General features: G+C 38.3%; 1 protein-coding gene across 1 annotated transcript in view; it reads left to right on the top strand.

The window, feature by feature from the left end:
• Positions 1-774: 774 nt before the first annotated feature.
• LOC139941073 (adipose-secreted signaling protein-like) overlaps positions 775-20,741 on the top strand; it is a 46,085-nt gene continuing 26,118 nt past the window's right edge. The window contains exons 1-2 of the mRNA XM_071937495.1: positions 775-1,202; positions 10,489-10,740. Of these exons, the coding sequence (XP_071793596.1) occupies positions 1,070-1,202; positions 10,489-10,740 (385 nt within the window). The 5' untranslated portion in view covers positions 775-1,069. The remainder of the gene's footprint in view (positions 1,203-10,488; positions 10,741-20,741) is intronic.

Below are 20,741 nucleotides of genomic sequence, written 5' to 3'. Positions count from 1 at the left end.
GTCCTTTTCTCTTGTGGTTATTTGTGATATGAATCATTTTCCCAACCATAGGGTAGATAAAAATCGTAGCGCTGGAATGTTAATCTGGAGGTCATTGGTTAAAATCCTACTCTGGTCAGTTCTTATTTTTGTCCAACCCCAAGTTGCTTTTAATATGTGTAATAATAATCATAACAAGTGGCTTCATATAAAGCATGCATATCCGTCACTCGGTGATGCCCATGGCGCCGTAACATACAGTATTTCCTGCAAGATGTGGGACTGTGTTACGAGACCTAATCCTTTAACAGCATGTGCTGTTGGCAATTTGCTGCCGATCAGACCAGGAACACTGGGGTGAACCCCGTCTTTATCATAGGTGCACTGGGTTATTTTACATGTGTTGAACAGCACACGGGACCGACAGCGTTACATCCCATCCAAAGGATGAAGCCTGAAGGGTCTCGAACCCACACTCTGCTGAACAGCAGAGCTTGAGTCCGGAGCTCTTTTTGTGTCTTAACTGCTAGGCCATAAAAGGCCACATGTATGAATGTATTGTGAATTAACCAGAAGACACTCCAAACATTTCTAGATATCGAAAAAACAATTGAACAAAAAATTATTTACTGGATGGGGAAAGTTTGCGCCATTATTTCAACAGAGGGCGCTTTCTCTGCGTCCACTAAACAAGGCAGAAAACGGGAAGTTCTCTGGACGTCACTTTCCTAAATTGCACCTGTAAATGAATTGGGTACCAGTCTCGACTTGCTGGTTGTTGTTGATGTCAATGATGTGTGCAGCGCGAAGGTGAGTTGAGAGTCGACTGCTGGAGGTTCAACTAAGTGTAAGCAGTAACTTTTGTACAGCTCTTTTGCCGGCTTTTTTTAACTCGGAAAGATAGCTTCACTGCCTTTTATTTGAGAATAATTTGTTTAATTCAACGAAACTAGTGAACCTCGTCGAAGAACAACAACTTGCATTTGGCTACCTACCTCCAGAGAGCTCGATAGAAACTTTGTGTTTTGGGGGGTAAGCGCAATATTTGTGATTTACTGAATACTGGATCACCACCTACCAACGTCCAACGATGGCTGCAGCTGAGTGTTCAACATTGGCTGCCCCTTCCCTGACAGCAGACCCTGTTGTAGACATGGAGACGGATACTACTCCCAGTGCTAAAGTCGTGGTGGAAGCTACAGTGGTTGAAGAAGACGAAGATGGTGAATAAGAGTTTTATTTGTTGATGGTTTTAAAATTTATTTAGGACAAATACAGGCTCAGCAGATTGGCAAAATTAATTAAATGTACAGTGATGACGACTACAGTCGTTTGACCAGTTCTGGATCACTTTTTGAATTCACATTGTTTTTTGTTGCAATCTCTTTGATATTTTAAACAAAAAAGTTTATCAGTTTACCTAAACATGACATAAAACTCACCAAGTATTCACTGACACAAAAAGATTAGTTCTTTTGAAGAGGCTTTAAGAAAAGTATTGTCACCTGTTTGACCAGTTCAGGATCAGTTGAATCTATTCTGAATCAGTAGAGTGCCCTTTGTTGCAAACCCATACTCCCATTCATAAAACTGTCTCTCAAGGACACGAAACTTCAGAGGTGTGTTGGCATGGACTTGGACTTCATTTGTTTAGTGAATGTCATGCAAGTGTCTTCAATAGCAGCGCAAAAACCCAGTGACAAAACCACAAAACAACAGCAAAGGCAAATGAAAAAGTGAAGCGAACCTAAAAAGCATTATCGACCCCTCCAAGTTTAAATTTCTCAAAAAAAAAAAAAATCTAAAAGAATTTGTTGAAGTAATGTTTCTCAAAATCATCTGAATAAACTTTCTACTGCAGTAGTATGATTTTACCATACTTAGTAAGTTAGTGCGGCACCATTTGACGCAATGAGATGTTGAGTGATCCCGAACTGGTCAAGGGTAAGTTGCCCCCCTAAAGAAGATTTTGGTAACTTCGTCTCCTCAAAAAAACAAGATGTCTGCACAGTATTTACAGGAATGTTTTTTTACACATTTTTATCATTTTACATAAATATTTTTTGCCCCGGCACTCCAATTCTAAAGGTAAGAAGTTTTAACAGTGTTTTTCAACCAACATTTTTAAACAAAAAAATGATAAATTTCGCAGACAACCTTCAGGAAAACAGTCATAATTTATTTGCTGATGATGTTTGGCACCTTATTTTGGGTTTGTTGGTTTAATGGGTGTTAATCTTCACATTTATCAACAGAAATTGGTAATAATGAGAAGTGATATAACTATTTGGTTATTGCAAAGTTGAAGTGATCCCGAACTGGTCAATGATCCCGAACTGGTCAAATGACTGTACCAAAACATTAACATTGGCCATCGACATCGTCGTCATATGATTATCATCTTAAAACTATCATACTATTATGGAGACTTTGTTTCAAATAATTGTTAAGCTGATAAATACCTAGGCAATACCTAAAAAGGGATAACTTTCCGTATGGCGCCACCACTTTTTCACTCATTTTTACAAAAAGGGAATCTCATTGAGGTAAATTAGATACTATATTATTTCATATATTATTTCATATCGAATGAAAAAGTGGTGGCGCGGCGCCATACGGAAATTTGTCCCTAAAAAGTGCTAGATCCAGATTGTGTTATTTGAAAGCTAGTCTTATTTAATCTCCTCTCTTCGATGTGCAAATTCTAAAAGCTCAATTTAATTATACTTGCAGTTAAGAATAATTTGCATTCAAAATAAGGACAGGTGATGATTGATTGAACGTGTACTGATAAAGTTCATAACACTCATACCAGGTCTGCCCAGGCTTTCAGTGTAGTGCAACAGCGACAGAAAGTACTTTACAGCTACTCCACAAACAAAAATTCTGACAAAAATTTAATTTTGTGTTGTATAATTTATGCATTTGGTCTACCTTTAACAAACCTAGTTAGGAAAAGAGTTTCTAGATAAATCAAGTGTCCACTCACCTCGGAGGGATGCCTCTACACGCTGGCGAATTTAGTTGTAATATAGGCCATGAAGACGTGACAAAGTTCAGGTCTTTGGAGACTAGTAAAAGATGGGATTAAACTCACTGCGTGTGGTGTTTTTTTTAGGTTTTTGTTTAGATGACGAATTCATTATTTGCCATGGCTTGCCTTTGTTGTAGTCTCCTAGTCTCTATTTCACATGGAAAATAGGATCATTACTTAGTGTGTTGTGACCGAGGAGGGTAGTTCATTGGACCCAAGCTCTGGTGTTGTCAGCGGTAGAGTGAGGGTTCGAATCCCGGTCATGATAAGTGTGCCATTCAGCAAGGCACTTTAAAACCATTATTGCTTTGTAAACAAATGAGAAGGTTGTGCACTCTGCTCTGCCAGCCAGGCTCCTAGTGGATGTGATTGATACCCATACCTATGTCATGGACTGTGAAGGGGGTTACCCTGTTTCAGCCATTCCCAGGAGTAGGCGACAACGTGCCCCTTGTGACAGTTGATTTGGTTCGGCAACCCAAATCGTTTAAGTGTAGCCCTCACCTTGAAAGTGGCCATCCGGCCTTGTAAAGTGAAGGTTATCTCATACAAATTTTCAAAATTAGATAAAAAGGACTGCTTTAGTGACATAATCTGTTAATGATACATTACTTTAACATTAAATTAAGTCATTTTAGTGTGAGTTCTGTAAGTGTCCTGACTCCCCTTCAAAATAAACAGGTGAACCCAGGCTACCCAGCCACTGTACAGCTTCCCTGATGTTGCAATCTAAGATTCATTTCATCTTGATGGCCTCCCTGTTATAAAACAAGAAGTGATACACACATGTAGCTTTTTGATCTTAGCAACCTGTCGCAAGCTAATCAATCTAGGAGTAACCTTTTGTCTGGAGTCGGAGTCCATTTTCGAGTTGGATCTTTCTACTTCACTCTTCCATGATATTTAGACAGATCCCTTCAAAAACATCCAAGCCGACTTGTATCCCATAGGGGATTTAGGTCCCCCAGGCCCCCTTCACCCCCCCCCCCCCCCATGAACCATCGTCCTTTACATATGATACAGAAACAATGTATTGATTGCCACTGTTCAATTTCCGAATATTCTTGAGAGAATTTTCCTATTTTTAATGCCTTATTATTCTGCCTCTGGCAGTTTCCTGTATTGTGTTACGTACATATTCATTTCATCTTGCAGGATTATCTGGATAGGATAATCTCGTCTCACATCGTCTTAAAGGTATTATGCAGGATTTGTAGAGCTGATAGAAAAGTCCAAGATGTGTTCATGTTGTGTCTGATGAACCTTCTACAGGTGCATGAAATAACAAACCTGTAAACATTTGGGCTTCATAAAGTACATTGTAATATCCATTGTTGGAGTCAGGAGAAATTAGTCGATAACCATGCACTTTTTGTACTTAACTTTGGTTGGTACAGTTTTCTTGAATATGACTTTATTTTCCTATGGAAAGTTTTCACAAAATATAAAGGTTCTCACACTGTATGAACTCCATAATCAGTAAGCTTTATATATTCATACTTTAAAACTAAACAGAGATGTTTTTAACCCTTTTCAAACTGTCTTTAACTTTGAACTTTCTGGCCTCGCAGATACTTTGGTTCAAAAAAATTAATCCTTGGAAAAAAATAACTTTGTAAGAAGCACTGCAACTCTTGATTATGTTGTAAAACAATACCCTTCAAAGAAATGCAGTTTTAGAATAAGAAACTCAAAACCATTTCAATCAGAGAAACCCTTCTCAGGTTGTGTATTCCAATTATGGATTAAATTATTTCTACATGGACACGATTACTCCAGATTATCTGCAATATCTATAACAAAAATGCTACCACCTTTTGAAATGAAGTTTTAACAGGTTAGTTTTGTTGTAATCAACATTTATTTAGGGTTAAAACAATCAAACATTTCCAAAAAACATAGATTATATACTTTGGCAATATCAACTTTGAGGAGGAATTGAGGGCGAGTAAGAATTATTGACAAAAGAGAGGGAGCTGAGTATCCATGGATACGTCTGATAAGAATAAGAACCTGATACAATGTCACCAGCTTCTTAGATGTTTGTTATCTTTTGAGGTCTTGGGTTGTGTTCTAGAGTACTCTTGCCATTTAGTAACAATATTTTCAGATGTATTTAGTTTCATTCCCCTGCTGTTGGATGTATGAATGACGGAGTTGAAAAGCAGATTGTGACAATCTCTCGGCATACCCTTGTTGATACAAAGGACTGTCAAAATAAAAAGTCTTAAAAAGTCTGCCATTTGGATTGTTTTTAAAACAGGATGTTTTAAAAAAAAACTGAAAATTGTTGAATAAACAATGTGTTCAAGCATAGAGAAAGTGGTTGAAGGAGCAACTTGAAATACACAGTATGCAAGTGTTGACTTTGTGTAACATTTATATTGTGCAATGAAGTTTACAATTTTTATAGTATGTTTTTGTTTTGAAGGGGGATACTCGGATACGGTATGTGGCAGTTGTGCTGATCACCTAAAAACAAGAACAGGCCTTCAATTTCGCTCTTTTCCTGTGGTTACGGGGCACTTCTATCACTATCAGGAAAATTTCAGTTGGTATTTAGAACTTTGCAAAGGGCATCACAGCAAAAGCACAGGGAACCAAGGCAACTGCTGTGGGTGCCATGGGTAATTTTGAGGCCGCAAAATTCAACAAATTAAATATATCACAATTGCATTTTGTTGAATGTCTTTTCGTAGATTTTGTGAGATTTGTGGCCTTAATTTTGTTTAATGTATCTGACATCAAGCTGCTTGTACAACTATTGACACACCAAATATGACAATCCCTAGGAAATGTTACCGTTGTACACCATCCATCCTTGGACCTGCAGTGCTAGGAGGATTATTATGTCGTTCCAAACGAAACAGGTAAACAGCCATCTGAGCTCATAATTCCAACAAGAGTTTGAATAGAATCCATGGGTAAAGTGAACTCTCAGCTTGATTAGTGCTGCGATGGCAGATAAACGTGCAACCCCCCTTCTTTTCACAATGTACTATATGGCGTCTCCATTATAGGGGAAATTGAACCGTCTTTGTAACCAGAGCCGGGTTTTGCCAATCTCTGCTGATTGGAACGAGATTGTAGATGTTATTATTGGCCGTACACTTAGTCCCTTTGGGGATTGTATCATTTGGACCGAGTACATGTTGAAGACAGCCTAATCTGAGTCGTATTTTTCAGGCCGGTCCGTTGAGATGTACGCTTGCGTTAGAGTCCAGATTGAACTTGTACTTTCTCTACAGGGTGTTTTTTTGTAGATCTAGGTTTTTAGGATTGTAGGCTGCGGTGTCAAAACACATACCGTAATGTCAAGTGCTTTTATCCAAACAACAGGCTTAACTGTTAATCATAGATTGCCTAGAATTGTTTCCTAATATAGTACAGAATGAAATTAAGTGATCTATGCTTACATTGCAGGGGATTCATGCACACATTGCCCGTAGCCATGCAAGTAAAATCCATAAAGGAATTTTCCTACAAACGATCACGTAAGTTCGGTCTGAACTGTACAGTATGTATTACGGGCCTGTAATTTTTAAGATTTTCTGATTTAAAACAAATATTTAAAAACAATATTGGTGTTTGACATAAATTGCCCTTGAAGGGTATTAATGAAAACAGTTGCCATTTTAAACCATTTTAATGTGAGGTTAGAAACTTTTATTTATTTATTTTTGCTCATGTTATGTCTTTTTTCAGAAAAATAAGTGGATCTCACTTTAAAGCCTCTTTAAAAAAGTGCTTGACCCGAATTCTGGCAGCTCACTGATTATTACAGCTTATCAGTTATGTTAAATGCACAAAGCTATAAACCATGAAATTTTCAACCACTGAAAAGGTCATTCTTTTTAATTGAATAAAGAAACATTGTTATCTAGTAATATAAACATTGCACTTAGGGTAAAGTTTGCACCTTTGCTTCTCATGGAAAACGATACAGACTTCAAAATCAACATGATCATGATATGATTGGTCATTGTCACCATGCACTGTAAGTACATTAACTAACATTAACATAAACGTATCATTGATCACTTATTTGAGTTATTCTATAACTATGGGGGCCATGAAGACCATTGCCTGTTGCCCGGTTTTGGCCTTGGTGCACCTATAAAATGTTTTAAGAGTTTCAAGTGTTTGCTAATGTAGGCTTGTCTGAAGGAAATCATACTTGTTGGCCTTATCACACAAAGGTATTTTAATGGAGTTTGAGTGTCAAATTTTTTACATTTATTTCACACTGTATAGATATAGACATCAATGCAAACACTCAGTATGCGTGCATTAGGCGTGGAATGAGGTGCATGCTGGTCTAGCTAGCGATCAAGTTTGATCCCTACATGTAGCTAGACCAGAATGCACCTTGTTCAAAGTTTGCGCAATGGGTATAGTTATGTACAACCTGTACAAGGTATACATTACAGTTTATCAGAATAATAATATTAATTTGATTTTATATTGTACAGATAAAAATGTATGCAACATGCCAGTTTGTGTGGGGGAAAAAAGAACCTCATACTCATAGCCTATGAGTTTTCCCTATTCATGCTTTAAGACGGACGGAACTTAAAACACTGGACAGACAAAACTAGGGTACAAAGTACAAAACTAGGGTACAAAATACAAAACATACACAAATAATTGGCCGTTCAGTAAACGTTCCCGTGAGTCCATGTCTCAACAACTTTCAGTTCATATCATGTTAGACTAGTCTGAGTAATGGTCTATATTTTACAGAAGTGCTTCTTGAATCATGTATTTACTTCACCAAACACCAAGTATTTTGTTCAAGATTGAAAGGTCGCAGACCAGGTGCTATGGTGAACCCAGCCCATCTTTTATGCTGTCAGCATCTTAGGAAATGAAGAAGTGACTCGTTGCTTTGCCAGTGTTCAATCCAATACTACTGTTTTGTATGGATGATGGCCTGTGTGGAAATCTATACCATTCGGACACAAGATATAACGTTAAGTCAATGGCTTTGCCTCGTGGTTCAGGCCTAAGTTTCATTGATCGAAACTCAGACGGGAATCTATGCAGTCACTTACAGTAACAGTGCAAGGATATATGTTTTTACAAAAACTTATTCACTGACTAGCCAGTGTGGTTTTATTATTCAATTTAAAACGCAAGACCCCTGTACTTGTCAAGTCATAAGTTTGCAAGCCTGACACCTAATCACTGGCCTTTAGGCATGTTGTCCAAGTGTTTCAAGCCCTGTACAGGTCTTAAAACTGGCTGGTCTCATTTCAACTTGTAACTTTTACAAAATCCCCTTTGTTTGATCATGGTTTAATATACATCTGTAGTAAGGCATACTTGCAGTCACTTGAACTTGATGTTATGTTTCTCTAATCCTATAGGCTGAAAGGAAGCCTTCCTGTGGCCGGCTGTATGTTGCCCTGTCCATAAATTGACCTTCAGCCTTTTGTCATGTCATTTTGGCTTATTTCCGGTTTTTATTCACTAAACAAAGAGTCCAAGGACTAACTTTTATTTGTTTTACAATGATAAATATTTATGAAAAAACTCTTTAAATGCATTGTATACGATTGTACCTTGAACCATGTCAAGCCATGAACTGTACTATTGACTTTAATATTGACCTTAGAAATTTTCTTAAAGCCATTGGGCCCTTTCGGTACAGGAAAAAAAAAAAAACATTTCACAAATTCACAAATAATTTACAGGGTTTACAGAAGGTAATGGTGAAAGACTTCTCTTGAAATATTAGTCCATGAAATGCTTTACTTTTTGAGAAAACGGTAAAACAATATAAATTCTCATTAGCGAGAATTATGGATTTATTTTAAACACATGTCATGACACAGCGAAACGCGCGGAAACAAGAGTGGGTTTTCCCGTTATTTTCTCCTGACTCCGATGACTGATTGAGGCTAAATTTTCACAGGTTTGTTATTTTATATATAAGTTGTGATACACGAAGTGTGGGACTTGGACAATACTGTTTACCGAAAGTGTATAATGGCTTTAAGCGGATTGCATTTGTATCTAGGTAAGCAGAAAATGCAAAATAAATACAGCCCTGGGTAAGTTGTGTACATATTATGTACAAAATTATGTCATTAGTGGCTTTAAAACCATTCCATAAAACGTATACATTGCTATAAAGTAAGGTATTATAATAAAATACGAGGCTCCTTTTAGTCCTTGTAGTAAAACCTACCTAGGCTACTTTGTGTCAAACACAGATCAAGACATTTGCATCACAAAATAATCCCGAAGTACATGTCGTCTGAAAACAAGATGTAGTACACATTTTCTAAAGTCGTATTGTAGAGTTTACTTGCTTCGTAAAAAAGTAATTAAAAGAGGCATGGTTTTTATCAGCCTTACATTTCCTGTAATTAGATCCACATTACACTAATCCATCTGTGCAAGCTGTTTTTAATTATAAGAGAAAATACTTCCTCCGTTACACGGTGAATCGTCAGCATTGTGATATGAGCCTTCAATGTGGAGAGCGTCCTATAATTATTTGAACACCATCCTGTATTTTTTAATGACTTACATTGTACCCCTTGTTTGCATGCATTCAGTGCAAAATCAATTGGGGCTATTGATATGGGAAGCACAGGCAAACCTGATGGTTCACAGTAAATACAATTTAAAGTGTGCTGTGAGCTAGCATCAGGTCATCTACAGGTAGCCCTACAAGTTGCATCATCGTATTTTATTCTAAGTATCACTAATGCGGTGCTTGCTAGTGAGTTAGTTTTGGAATGTTTGCCAGACAAACAGATAACTTGAGCCAGAGCGACAATCATCAGAGCAGAGTGGTCAAATACTAAATACCAGTTTTTCCTTTCGTTTAAGGGCTCTACATGTACAGACTATATATATATATATATGGTATATATTATTTTTTTTTTTTTTGGGGGGGAGGGGGGGGGGGTTGCCATACCCCAGGCTTCCCGGGCAACACCCCTATACCATACCGTATGTAACTGTGTCTGATTTTTGTTTACAGCTTACTAATGGGAGACTTTTAGACGGTCCTTTTCACAGTAGTGTGCGTGCTCAGACTATGCTCAGACCTACGCATGCTCAGAGCTGCAAAAAAGACCAATTTATGTCTGCTGCCGTCAGCGTCTCAAAAGTCACCTATTCTACAGTAGTTGGGTACATTTAAGTTCATTTTTAAATTCAATAACACCAATATTATTGGTAAACTATTGTTATTAATATGTGATCACCATGTCATGCTGTCGCTAGGCAGTGCGATGATATGTGATGCTGTTTGTCCATATCAGGTTGTTACATCAAGAGTGCAGTGAGAGTTCGCAACCCTGGCCAAAAATATAGGTCATACAAGGATATGTACACATACGATCTACAGTATTTATAACTTACTTGTAAACTACTAGGTTGCTTGCTTACTTTTTTCCTGGTGGTATTAGAGAGAGATTATCACCGTGTAATCTTCTTATTTCGTTCCTTTTCTGAAGATAAACCAGTCCGGATGACAAGACCTCGAGGCAGCTCTCGCGTCCACTTCCCAGAAGATGTCCACGATCCGGAGATCCACGTATCCCGAGAGATCAACTCTACAATTGACGTCAACCTGGGCTTCCTGCAGTCCAGCCACCGCTACAGGGCGAGCTTCAGCGTTGCGGACACGCTCAAGGGGGACATTGAGATACCGCTACCGGTGCAGACTACGGGAGTGGTTAACGCAGAGGCACATCCAACGCAGAATGGTGAGTTTTTGTGGGTTTTAACTGTATCATTGGAAATCAAAGGGATTATGGTGCAGACATCTTGATTTTTCTCCCACTCAAGTCAATGTAACCGAACCAAGTATTACTGCAGTTGGATACATGGAACGTGCCCGAGGTGGTGGCAGGAAGATAACGGTCTTTTTTTTGGCAGGACGACTGGTCAGTCATCTTCTAGGAAACCATCAAGCCCCCCCCCCCTGATTTCCTTATTATTGACAGCAATCTTGAATTGGGAAGTTTTGATAGATTAATTTCAAATGTCGATTCCAGCGCCTTTTGTCCCTGTCTGTACCGAGGCAATGAAGCAAGACACCATGTTCATTTATGGCCAAGACAGTAAATTTTATGAGTGAGTCACACGGAGAAAGTTCTGGGCATGTTATCATATCAACCGCTTCATCGGGCCTCAAATTACAGTACAAGGAGGTCATCGCCGCTGTTGCCCTGGTCTTGGCCTTGGTGTCCCTTCTGAAGTTTCCCGGAAGTGCCCTTTGCAAACTGTATGTTCAAAGATGAAATTCCAGGCTAATACGTGTATACAAAAAGAGTCTACAATGTATTCTTTAATATCAAGCCTCCACTCTTGTTTTAATGAAAATCTAGCATCACATAAACACGTAAACCAGCGTAAAGTGGGCCTTCAAAGTGTACTGAACTCAACCACAACTTTTATCTCACCAATTTTCTGCACACCGATTTTCTCATTACATCACCAGCTGTTTTTGTGTATGCCTTTAACTGGAGATGAATGTGTTGGGGGGGACACCTCAGGAGTGAAAAGTCCCTCAATTTCCTCTCCCCCATCTCTCTGTCTTTTCATTTGAACCTCTTTACCAAAGAATCGTTGCAATTGCTTTCCAGCTTCTGAGTCGCCTGTGGGCCTATACGATCCGAATCGTGTGAGCCTGTACTCTGTTGGGGTGTGCTGGGTTGTTGTTTGTGTAATACGTGAATCAAGTGTACACGCTCTGAGTGCACGAACACATGGCCATGCTCATGTTTTATATAATTTATTGGGCCGGTTAAAAAGTGACATGATGGTTAGGGTCGTTATGAAATGTTTGTTGACTTCTGTTTGTTATGATGGTAGAAAAACATTGCTTATTCTGGAGCGCAAAAACATCACTGCATACATTTATGTCATAACTTTGTGCACAGATTGAATATTTTAGTTCCCGGGGTCTTTAAACAGTATCTTTAAAATGTCTATACGTAAACAAATTGATTATTTGAAGTTGCTCTTTTACAAATGTGCAAATGATTGCCGATGAAAACACAAGGTGGCAATAAACATGTCTAAAGTTAAACAGGAAGGTACGTTTACGTATATTTGAGCTTAAATCATTAGTTTTAGTGAGAACTTTTAAATTGTTATCAATGCATGCTACGTTGTGAAGTAAGGTAGTTTTAGAGAGAGGAAATTGTTCATGTAAATTGTTGAATATGAGAAAGATTGATGTGAGGCATCTGAAGATCTTGTGAGGCATCTGAAAGCACACAATTCTATGTGACAAGGTTTTTTTCCCATCACTTTCTTAAGAACTTGAGCCCGAATGTTCACAGTCATGCACACATGTATGTTTAAATTGGAATTTTACCAAGTGAGGATCTTGGTCTTTGCCAATTACCAAAATCATACCCTCCCTTTAAGGGGGAGATACATGTTACCATGTAAATTTCTCACTCAGTACCGAAAAACAATTTCCTCACTCTTCGAACGTGCTCATCGTTTCCATTCGTACCCTAAGCTCCAGCAGAAATCTAGGTTGCCCTTCGATTTCTAGAAAGTCTAATTCCAGCCTCTCTACTTCCTTGTTTCCCTCCCATCTATCCACGCTTCATCATCTCTCATCGTTCCTTCAAGGCAATCAATCCACACCATTTCATGAACTGAAACTTACTCAAAGTAATCAAATTAATTAACTCTCCTATATATGCCATGCCAAGATACCTCAAAATCCCCCGTTGTATACTCAATTCAATTCAATTCAAGAATACATTTATTTCCATACTCTCATAAAAGAATAACAACAGTTACATGTATTACGGAGTAAAGCTAAACCGTAAGTAAGAGTAAACATGAATAAATGAATAGAGTACGGGGCCGTTTGGTAGCATAAGTGTACTACGCGCCTACATAAATGGTGAAGTAACTCATACCACACTTTCCTGTGTTTTGTACACGGATCATCAATCATTGTCACAGATTGCCAGAATTAGACTTCGCAAGTCTCGCTGGTATTCAATCTTTAAGGATTTGGTCCCAACTCCAATTTCGAGTTGTATGTGTGCCTGATCTATTTCTTCAAATACGTTGGTTTTTACGTGCTTAATGGCTTTTCGAATTAATATTGATTGAAAAGTAAAATTTAGTCATGAAATATAGGAAAGTAAAATAGAAAAGGTGAATACAAATTTCATATTGCTTAGCTTTTTTTTCGTTCTGTTTAGCAAATAATTGTCAGAAGACCAGTCATGCACAATACCCAAGACATTCAACTTTGGCTGTTAATCTGTTTCTGTAATATTAAGCAACAGTGCCTAGCAAGTACGTGGACCGAACTATTTTTATAAATATTGACCATGGGCAACGGAGGCCTCTTTATGTTGCCGCTGAGAATTTCCATGGAGCTGTGAACCACAAACAGGAAAACATAAGGAAAGAATCGTTGAGAGCTTTAGTTGGGTCTGACACAAGCTGTGGCTGTTTTCCTGGCCGTTGGCATCAGCTGCAATGTTGAAAGTTTGCGGGAAGATGCGGTAAAAATGTGAGCGGGACTCACTCAATCTATAAATGATCTTAACGAGTAGTTTTAAAATAGTGCCACATGTGAGTGCTTGAAGTATCCGTGAAGCAAATTAAGAAGTCTCTTGGGGAAAGAATTAACAATTTAAGGCATCAGCAGAGCTGCCAATCTCTCCCTGATTCTGCGGAAAGCTCCATAAAAAAAAAAAAACAATCTTTTCACTGTTCTGATGAACATTTGAAAATCTCTGTGATTTTGGAAAAGTTTTCATTTTATGTTGAATGTACTTAAATATATCCCTGATTGTTTTTACAAGATCTCCCTGATTGCAAGTCAGCTCTACACTGGTACAATGGAATTGCGTTCCATCAAAATCGGAGATGAAAAACCAATCTCGTATGAATGTTTGTATTTCAGGAGAATTTGTAGACTGAAGTGTTGTTGAAACATGTACAAGTACGTCGTCGGTGCAAAGCAGTTTGCAGAAAATAACAAGCCTTGTTCAAACATTTTACGAATCAATAAGCCGATATGGTGTGGCCAGCGCGCTTGATGACCTTTTAGAGTCGGCGCGTATTGCCATCTCCATGGGGTTTGGTAAGTGCGCACTAAATGCTTTTCCTGTAGGCAAGTTTTAGCGAGTTCTATACACAATTGGAACAGACTTGAAGTAAAAAATGCGTATTGGATTATGCTGCAGGGCGAGAGAATTGTGGATTTTTTTTCGCGTGTAATTTCCAGGGAAACAGGTTTTTAATTTAATCAGGGAGGATGGATGTTGGTACATGCATTGGCCATTAAATAATTATGTTGATACATGGTATGGGTGTATGTAACCCTAATAAATATTACATCCTTTGGTATAGGCTACTTGTGTTTTTGTTGGGTTTTTTCTTCACATTTTGTTAAGGTTTCTTGGGGTTTGAAATGTTAAAAGCTGATTCAAACCATCTGAGGTTTTATGTTGCCTGAGAGAAAAAAAACTAGTTCATTTTATCAGATTTTGTCATGTAATTGCCTGAGAAAAAAAAACTAGTTAATTTTATCAGATTTTATCATGTAATTTCTAATACAGGCCTGATGCTACATTTTTGAGGGCAAAAGCGCCAAGGCGTTTTCTCCTTGGTACAGGCATGGAGGAAGATTCTTCCTCCTTGGTACAATGCATCTCTACATGAGGAAATGCAAAATTTTCTTGTGGAATATTTCAAGAGACACTAAGCCAATGACCTGGGGCAATTGCCTAATTTGGAGACAACGCCTTGGTGCCCTTCCCAGAACGCAGCCAGTACGTGCGTATGTCAGCTCCAGATACAGTTTACCAGTCCCTGACGCAAATACAGTGGTTTTCTGAGATTGACGTTTTGAGTAATTTACATTCAGGGAATTGGAGCATGCCACCATAAAGTAGGGCTCTGAAATGTGCTCTCATGCGCCTAAGTGGCATTTCGTCTTTCCATGCATGCACACACATATAATTGGCAAACCATCCATGAGGCTGGAGATGGAATATCAAGCTGGATGTTTATAGTTTTTCGGTTTATTTTACATACATTTTATGTAACAATTACATGCGTACAGTGTTCCTTCTTTATAGACCTTTATCACGGTGTGGTCATCTTGATTTTACTCCATTCCAACTCATTGTGACCAAACTGAGGCTGGACGAAATAATAGTCTGGTGCCATGCGCAATGAATTACTGTTATTGGAAACAGGGAACCTGACCAAGATGGTGACAGCGTGATAACGGTCTATAGTGTCCTCTGGCAAGGACGTTCTTAAAGGATGCATTTTAGTTCTTGGAGAACTCTTTTAAATGTGCCTACTATTCATTGCTACAATTTGATATTCTACTATGCTTCCTTACACAGGTTTAATAACCAACTATTCAATATCAAACCTTCATTTACACGGTCGGTCACAGCTATCAACCTAGGGCCTACGGTACATGCTCATAATGTGTGACACGTTGTCATGACATTACTTGATTTTGATAGAGATCGATAAGCTGACAATTGAGACATCAGCATGTAACTGTGGATATGAGCATGCTAATCCAAAATCAGGAAAAAATATATCCATACACAATATGCACGTCATTACGATAAAGGTATACCCGTGCAATGCAAGTTCAATATTTGTACTTGGTAAGTGTATTTTTTTGCTTTGCTGAAAATTGTCAAGTAATATTTTTGGTTAAACCGTCCAATGAAATTGTGCCCATGCAATAGCCTGAGTCTTGAAGCAGTTATCCTTAAAGTCTCAAATATCATCTGTGGATATGAACATATGATAATTCAGTTGTTTTGGTTAGATTCTAATTAACCTATCATAACTTCAGTCACTGTCAATCAAACAGTAATTTTTCACCATTGATTTTTCCTTCTTCACAACTCGAAGCATTGTTAGTATTGACAATAGTGAAGTATTATTTTTTATCTTTTTTTAGACTGTTGTGTTGAACTGATCAATCTACATTTGTATGTATATGTTCACGTTTCATGGAAGTGTCCCAACCCTGGGGAAAAGGCAAAGAGTTGCTTTATTTTTAGTGTACATGTAAAGTTTGGTTCAGAGATCTGGATGTCGGCAAGTGAACGTAGACCAGTCAATATGCACAAGTGTTGCAGGCAACACCACCGTTGCTTGTGTGCTGGCTGCGCAAGGTTTTGTCTTTTTAGTTTTACATGATGTGAATTAAGTGTCTTACTTTATTCCCAACTCAGGCTCATATGTAAGAAACATGGTGTCTAGGAGGGATTTTGAGTAAGACTCTGCTAGTGTCGAACCCTCAGGCCAATACTATATTTTTTGCACGATAGTTTCTTCTCACTTTGAAACCATCAAGTTGCCTGTCAATAAATGTTGTGCCGTTATTATAAGCCAAGCTGTGACCATAAAGGCAAAGATTGTTCATCTGGTGTAGACACTCAGCCTCATGCAGTCCCCACCCCCCCCCCCAAATCCTAACAGTAGTTTCCCCACACCATTCTTCCACATCAATTGAATTCTGCACATTCTAATAGTCCGGAGATGACAATTCTACAAAGTGACGCCCTCCATTATTTGTTCAGCGTCTCGTCTGGCGTCAGAATATGTCATAGTACTTTGAACCACCCCTGCTCTCTCCTTACAGATGTTAATTATTTGTATGACAGCTATGAAGAACGTACGCTCAGAGATAAAGAAATATTTATAGGAGGCACTGGCGGTGGATAGAATGGACGGGAAGGGTTTTCAAAACTATGCTAGATGCTGTGTTGACATGTTGATCATTTGAGTGGTCAATTTTATATCTTAGATGGAATGTATTTTTTTTTTTTGACCTTCAAGACAGTGTTACATGTGGGACTGAAATTTCATTCAGTTTGAGTCTAAACCAATTCCATGTACTGTCTTTATTCTAAAACCTGGACGTATAAATGCATTGCTCATATGTTCTGCCCCAATACGAAGTCGCTTCATGTTTATAATTTTCATTTCAATAAAAACAGCCGTTGCTCAGATAATCCATTTATGATTCAATATTGTGATGTCTGCGTGCGTAGCGATCCAGTTTAATCAAAAAGTGTCTTGCACAATTGTACATGAGCCTAAAGGCAAAAACAGTATCCTTTTACCAACTGCCAAAAACCCAATCAATTTCAACCAACACAAGTCTTTGATTTGCATGGCGTGCACAGGTATTTTTTGTTCGAGAGTGAATGGCCATTGAAGAGAGAAAAAGATAAAAAATGAAATTGAATTCAGACACGCTTCTGTGCAGAACAGGATCACGACAACTTCTTGTTAATGCAGAAGGTCTAGAAAGGGTGATCAAGTTAGTAGGCTTAGGGTCGCCAAACCTCCAATCTCGACGTCCAACTAAAAGCTCTGAAATTTTGCAACTGTTCAGTTGTCCCTCAGAGTGGAGTGAGCTAGGAAAAAAGAAAATCAATATTTACAGCGAAAACGCGGCGGATATCAAATCTGGAAACTGGTGAATGTATACAAAATTGGTATTGATGAGGGTGGTTACGAGGACTGTGATACTGAAGTTATTGACTGAATTAGTAAAACTAAGTAACCAAGTTTGGTGTGCTCAGTACACTGTACAGCACTCCATCACTCGCAGTGAAGCTGTTAAAGTGGAGATGGTTTAAACATGACGCTTCATCTTCGGTACTACTTGGCACATATTGAGCATCACGGCTGTGTGCTTGGAATCTTAGGAATTGTTTGAGGATTTTTAGTTGTTTTCCGAAGGCAATGTTCAGGCCTTTATGCTTAGTTTTTGAAAGGGCAACAGTGGTAAGGCAGTTGCTCCTTGGTAAAGTGCACCCTTTGAGAAAAATGTAAATTTCCATTAGAGCATTTCAAGGCCACCAAGGCAGTGGCAAGGGGGCATGGAGGCAATCGACTTCATCTCCTTCGTTAAGTATCTGGGCTGAATGTTCACCCTCTAATAGCATTATCATTGTTACTACGCCAGGAAACATGCACCGACATGGAACAAACAGAGTTCGCTTTAATGGGGTCTCCTTACTAGACTCTATCCATCACGCTGATGAAGAAGTGTGTAAACTGATGATAAAGTATTTTCTAGTTTGGTTCGTTGGGGAATTCATGTCGAACACATACATCAGGGGAAACCAATTTCAAATGGAATGTGACAGACAGGATAAGGTACATACTATACGTTGAGATTCATCATGCGGTCGTGACTGTCACTGTGTACCGGTTATATCCCCATGCATTCTCTTGACACTGATGGATTACCGTGCGATGGTGTGCATAGATCTCGGGCTGAGTTTGCTGGGACACATTAATTTTGAGATAATGAACACCACACTAAATGTCCTGAATCAATTTTATGAAGTCATTGATTAATTTATGACTATCTTTCAGCATAATTTAGTGCAACCCAAAATGCATGATTTGACAGCTTCTTTCATATACTTGTGTTCATGTTATTGAATCACAAACTGGGTTTCAAATGTGAGTTTTCAAATGGAAATGTCATGCTCTTTTCCATTAAATAAATATCAAACCTTTAGGTGATTTGATTTTGTCCCTGCTATTATTGACTTATTTTTGTGCACCATCTTTTTTCCCATGGTTGTTTTTGTCGATAATGGGTTCTTTTTTACTGTATTTTCTTGGAAGTGTGAGGGAGCTATTAATATTTATGACTATTATTGTAATGGGAAAAATACGTTTTATTTATTCCCTCTTCCTTTAAGTATACTACCTGCTCTACTCATGTTTCACTGGAACTGCAGTTTCTGCTTTTCCATTTTCTATTTTTTGTGTAAATACTGCTGGACCGAAAGCTTAGTGCAAGGATTTGTCTACCGTCTACATGGCTTAACTGCTTTAGGAGAAATCCTTGTGACATTAAGTTGTCTCCATTCGTTGTGGCCATGCCAATAAAAACGATCGGTGAGTTGCTTTCCAACTGCCCCCTCCCCACCCCTTCCAGCTGTAATTTTGGCCATCTTGGTTTTGTTTTCTCTTTTTAAGGAATCTTATTCAAACTTATGCTGATTGTCAGGTAGACAACAGAGCCCAATTTCGTAGAGCTGTTCGAGCATAAAATATGTTCTTATAATGTTCTTGTTAAAGAGTCATTGCCTGTAGGCCTGTGTTTAAATGCAAAGAATTCAACTTGTGTTTGGTCGGTGCAATGTCTTAAAGCAATTTGTATTCAAGTGCAACAATGTTTTCTAGTGGACCAACAGTGGAGATTTCAAGAAATTTGGTTTTAATGACACAAGACCCGAACATCGCCCAAAATGACTCCTGTGGTCACTAAAGACCCATAAATGGCTGAGAGTTTTGGTTGCTACCTCAGCAATAGCAACCAATGCAAGTAGTCTGCATTATAAGACTTTAAGATCATATGGTAATCCAAATGCCGACTGCTGCTTCAATTATGTTGTATTTGACGTACAATTCACATAAATCATCTTTCGAGTGCAAGGCCGAACCCTAACCTACAAGAGATTGTGTTTTCAGCGAGGCAGAATGTTTAAGATATGAGCCGATAAGAATTCTGCCAGGGTCCAATTTCATGGAGATGCTTAGAAAAAAGTAGTAGAGCATATATGCCTGTCGATTTTGTTCACCGGACTTTGGAAAGAACAGAGTATAGAGTGCTACACGATGCAAGGGCAAAAGCAAAACACCAATTAATTTCAGTTAATTAGGCCCTGCAGGATTGAATTTGAGGCACTGGCTCTCTGGTCATTTGCACCCAGCTATAAATTTGCTGATAACTTTGCTGAACAGCTCAATGAAATTTGGGCCATGTTATTTTATTTAAATGGGGTAATCACCAGCAATTTATTTTACATGAACTCGTTTGCACCTGCTCTTCCAACCCTGGATCAATTTTTTGTATCTGTATAATATGTTAAGACCATTTTACATCCATGTCAGATTACCACGTCTAGTCGATGGTAGATGGTTGCCAACTTTTTTCTGTCGTTCGTTCCCCACTCCAAACTACTTCTTCTTTATCCGTGTTACAGTCGCCCTAAGCACATCTGCCCGCAGAAAAGAGAAAAAGAATTATGAATTTGGAGTGTTAAGAAATCGGCAAAGTAATATTATCTCATATTCATGGTGGTTTTGTAATCATTGACACAGGGAAAGCCACTACAAAATAATTAATAATACTGCTGACTCGTCAATTTATCTCATGAAGGGAGAGACAACTGTCCAAGGGCTGGCTTGTTCTAATAAAAGTATAGGTTTTTCCTGCAATTTCAGAAAATTTAATTCAATGTCATCGAAGGATATTCAAATTCTCGCCTTTCTCCTTAATTTTTTATTAAACTAGGGTTTTTCTTTATCTACTTTACTACACTCATTTTTGTTTAATGCACACATGATTGCTTACTTTATTCTTACTCAGGTTCATTTTAGTCATTCATTTTAAAAAGACATTCAAGACTACAACATCCTTCACTTGATTTTCTACTGCCTTTTGATGAAATTGAATGGTCGAACAGCCTCTTGCTGCTGGCTTTTTCCTCGACATTGAATGATTGTGCGACCTGATGAATTTGAATTATCTTATTTGAATAGCGAATTCTACACTAATGAAATTGAATTAGTCCTTTTTACTATTGAATCCTGATGCGACGATGGAGCAGTCATTTCCAAATGAAACTGATTGAGCCAGGTGTTAAATTGGATGAGTTTTGTTGAAACTGGCGGTAAAATTGGCAATACAATTTATCACTAA

This window comes from Asterias amurensis, chromosome 8 (assembly GCF_032118995.1).
Source record: "Asterias amurensis chromosome 8, ASM3211899v1".
NCBI lineage: Eukaryota > Metazoa > Echinodermata > Asteroidea > Forcipulatida > Asteriidae > Asterias > Asterias amurensis.
The sequence above is the reverse complement of the archived record's forward strand: the minus strand, read 5'-3'. Positions and strand labels throughout refer to the sequence as shown.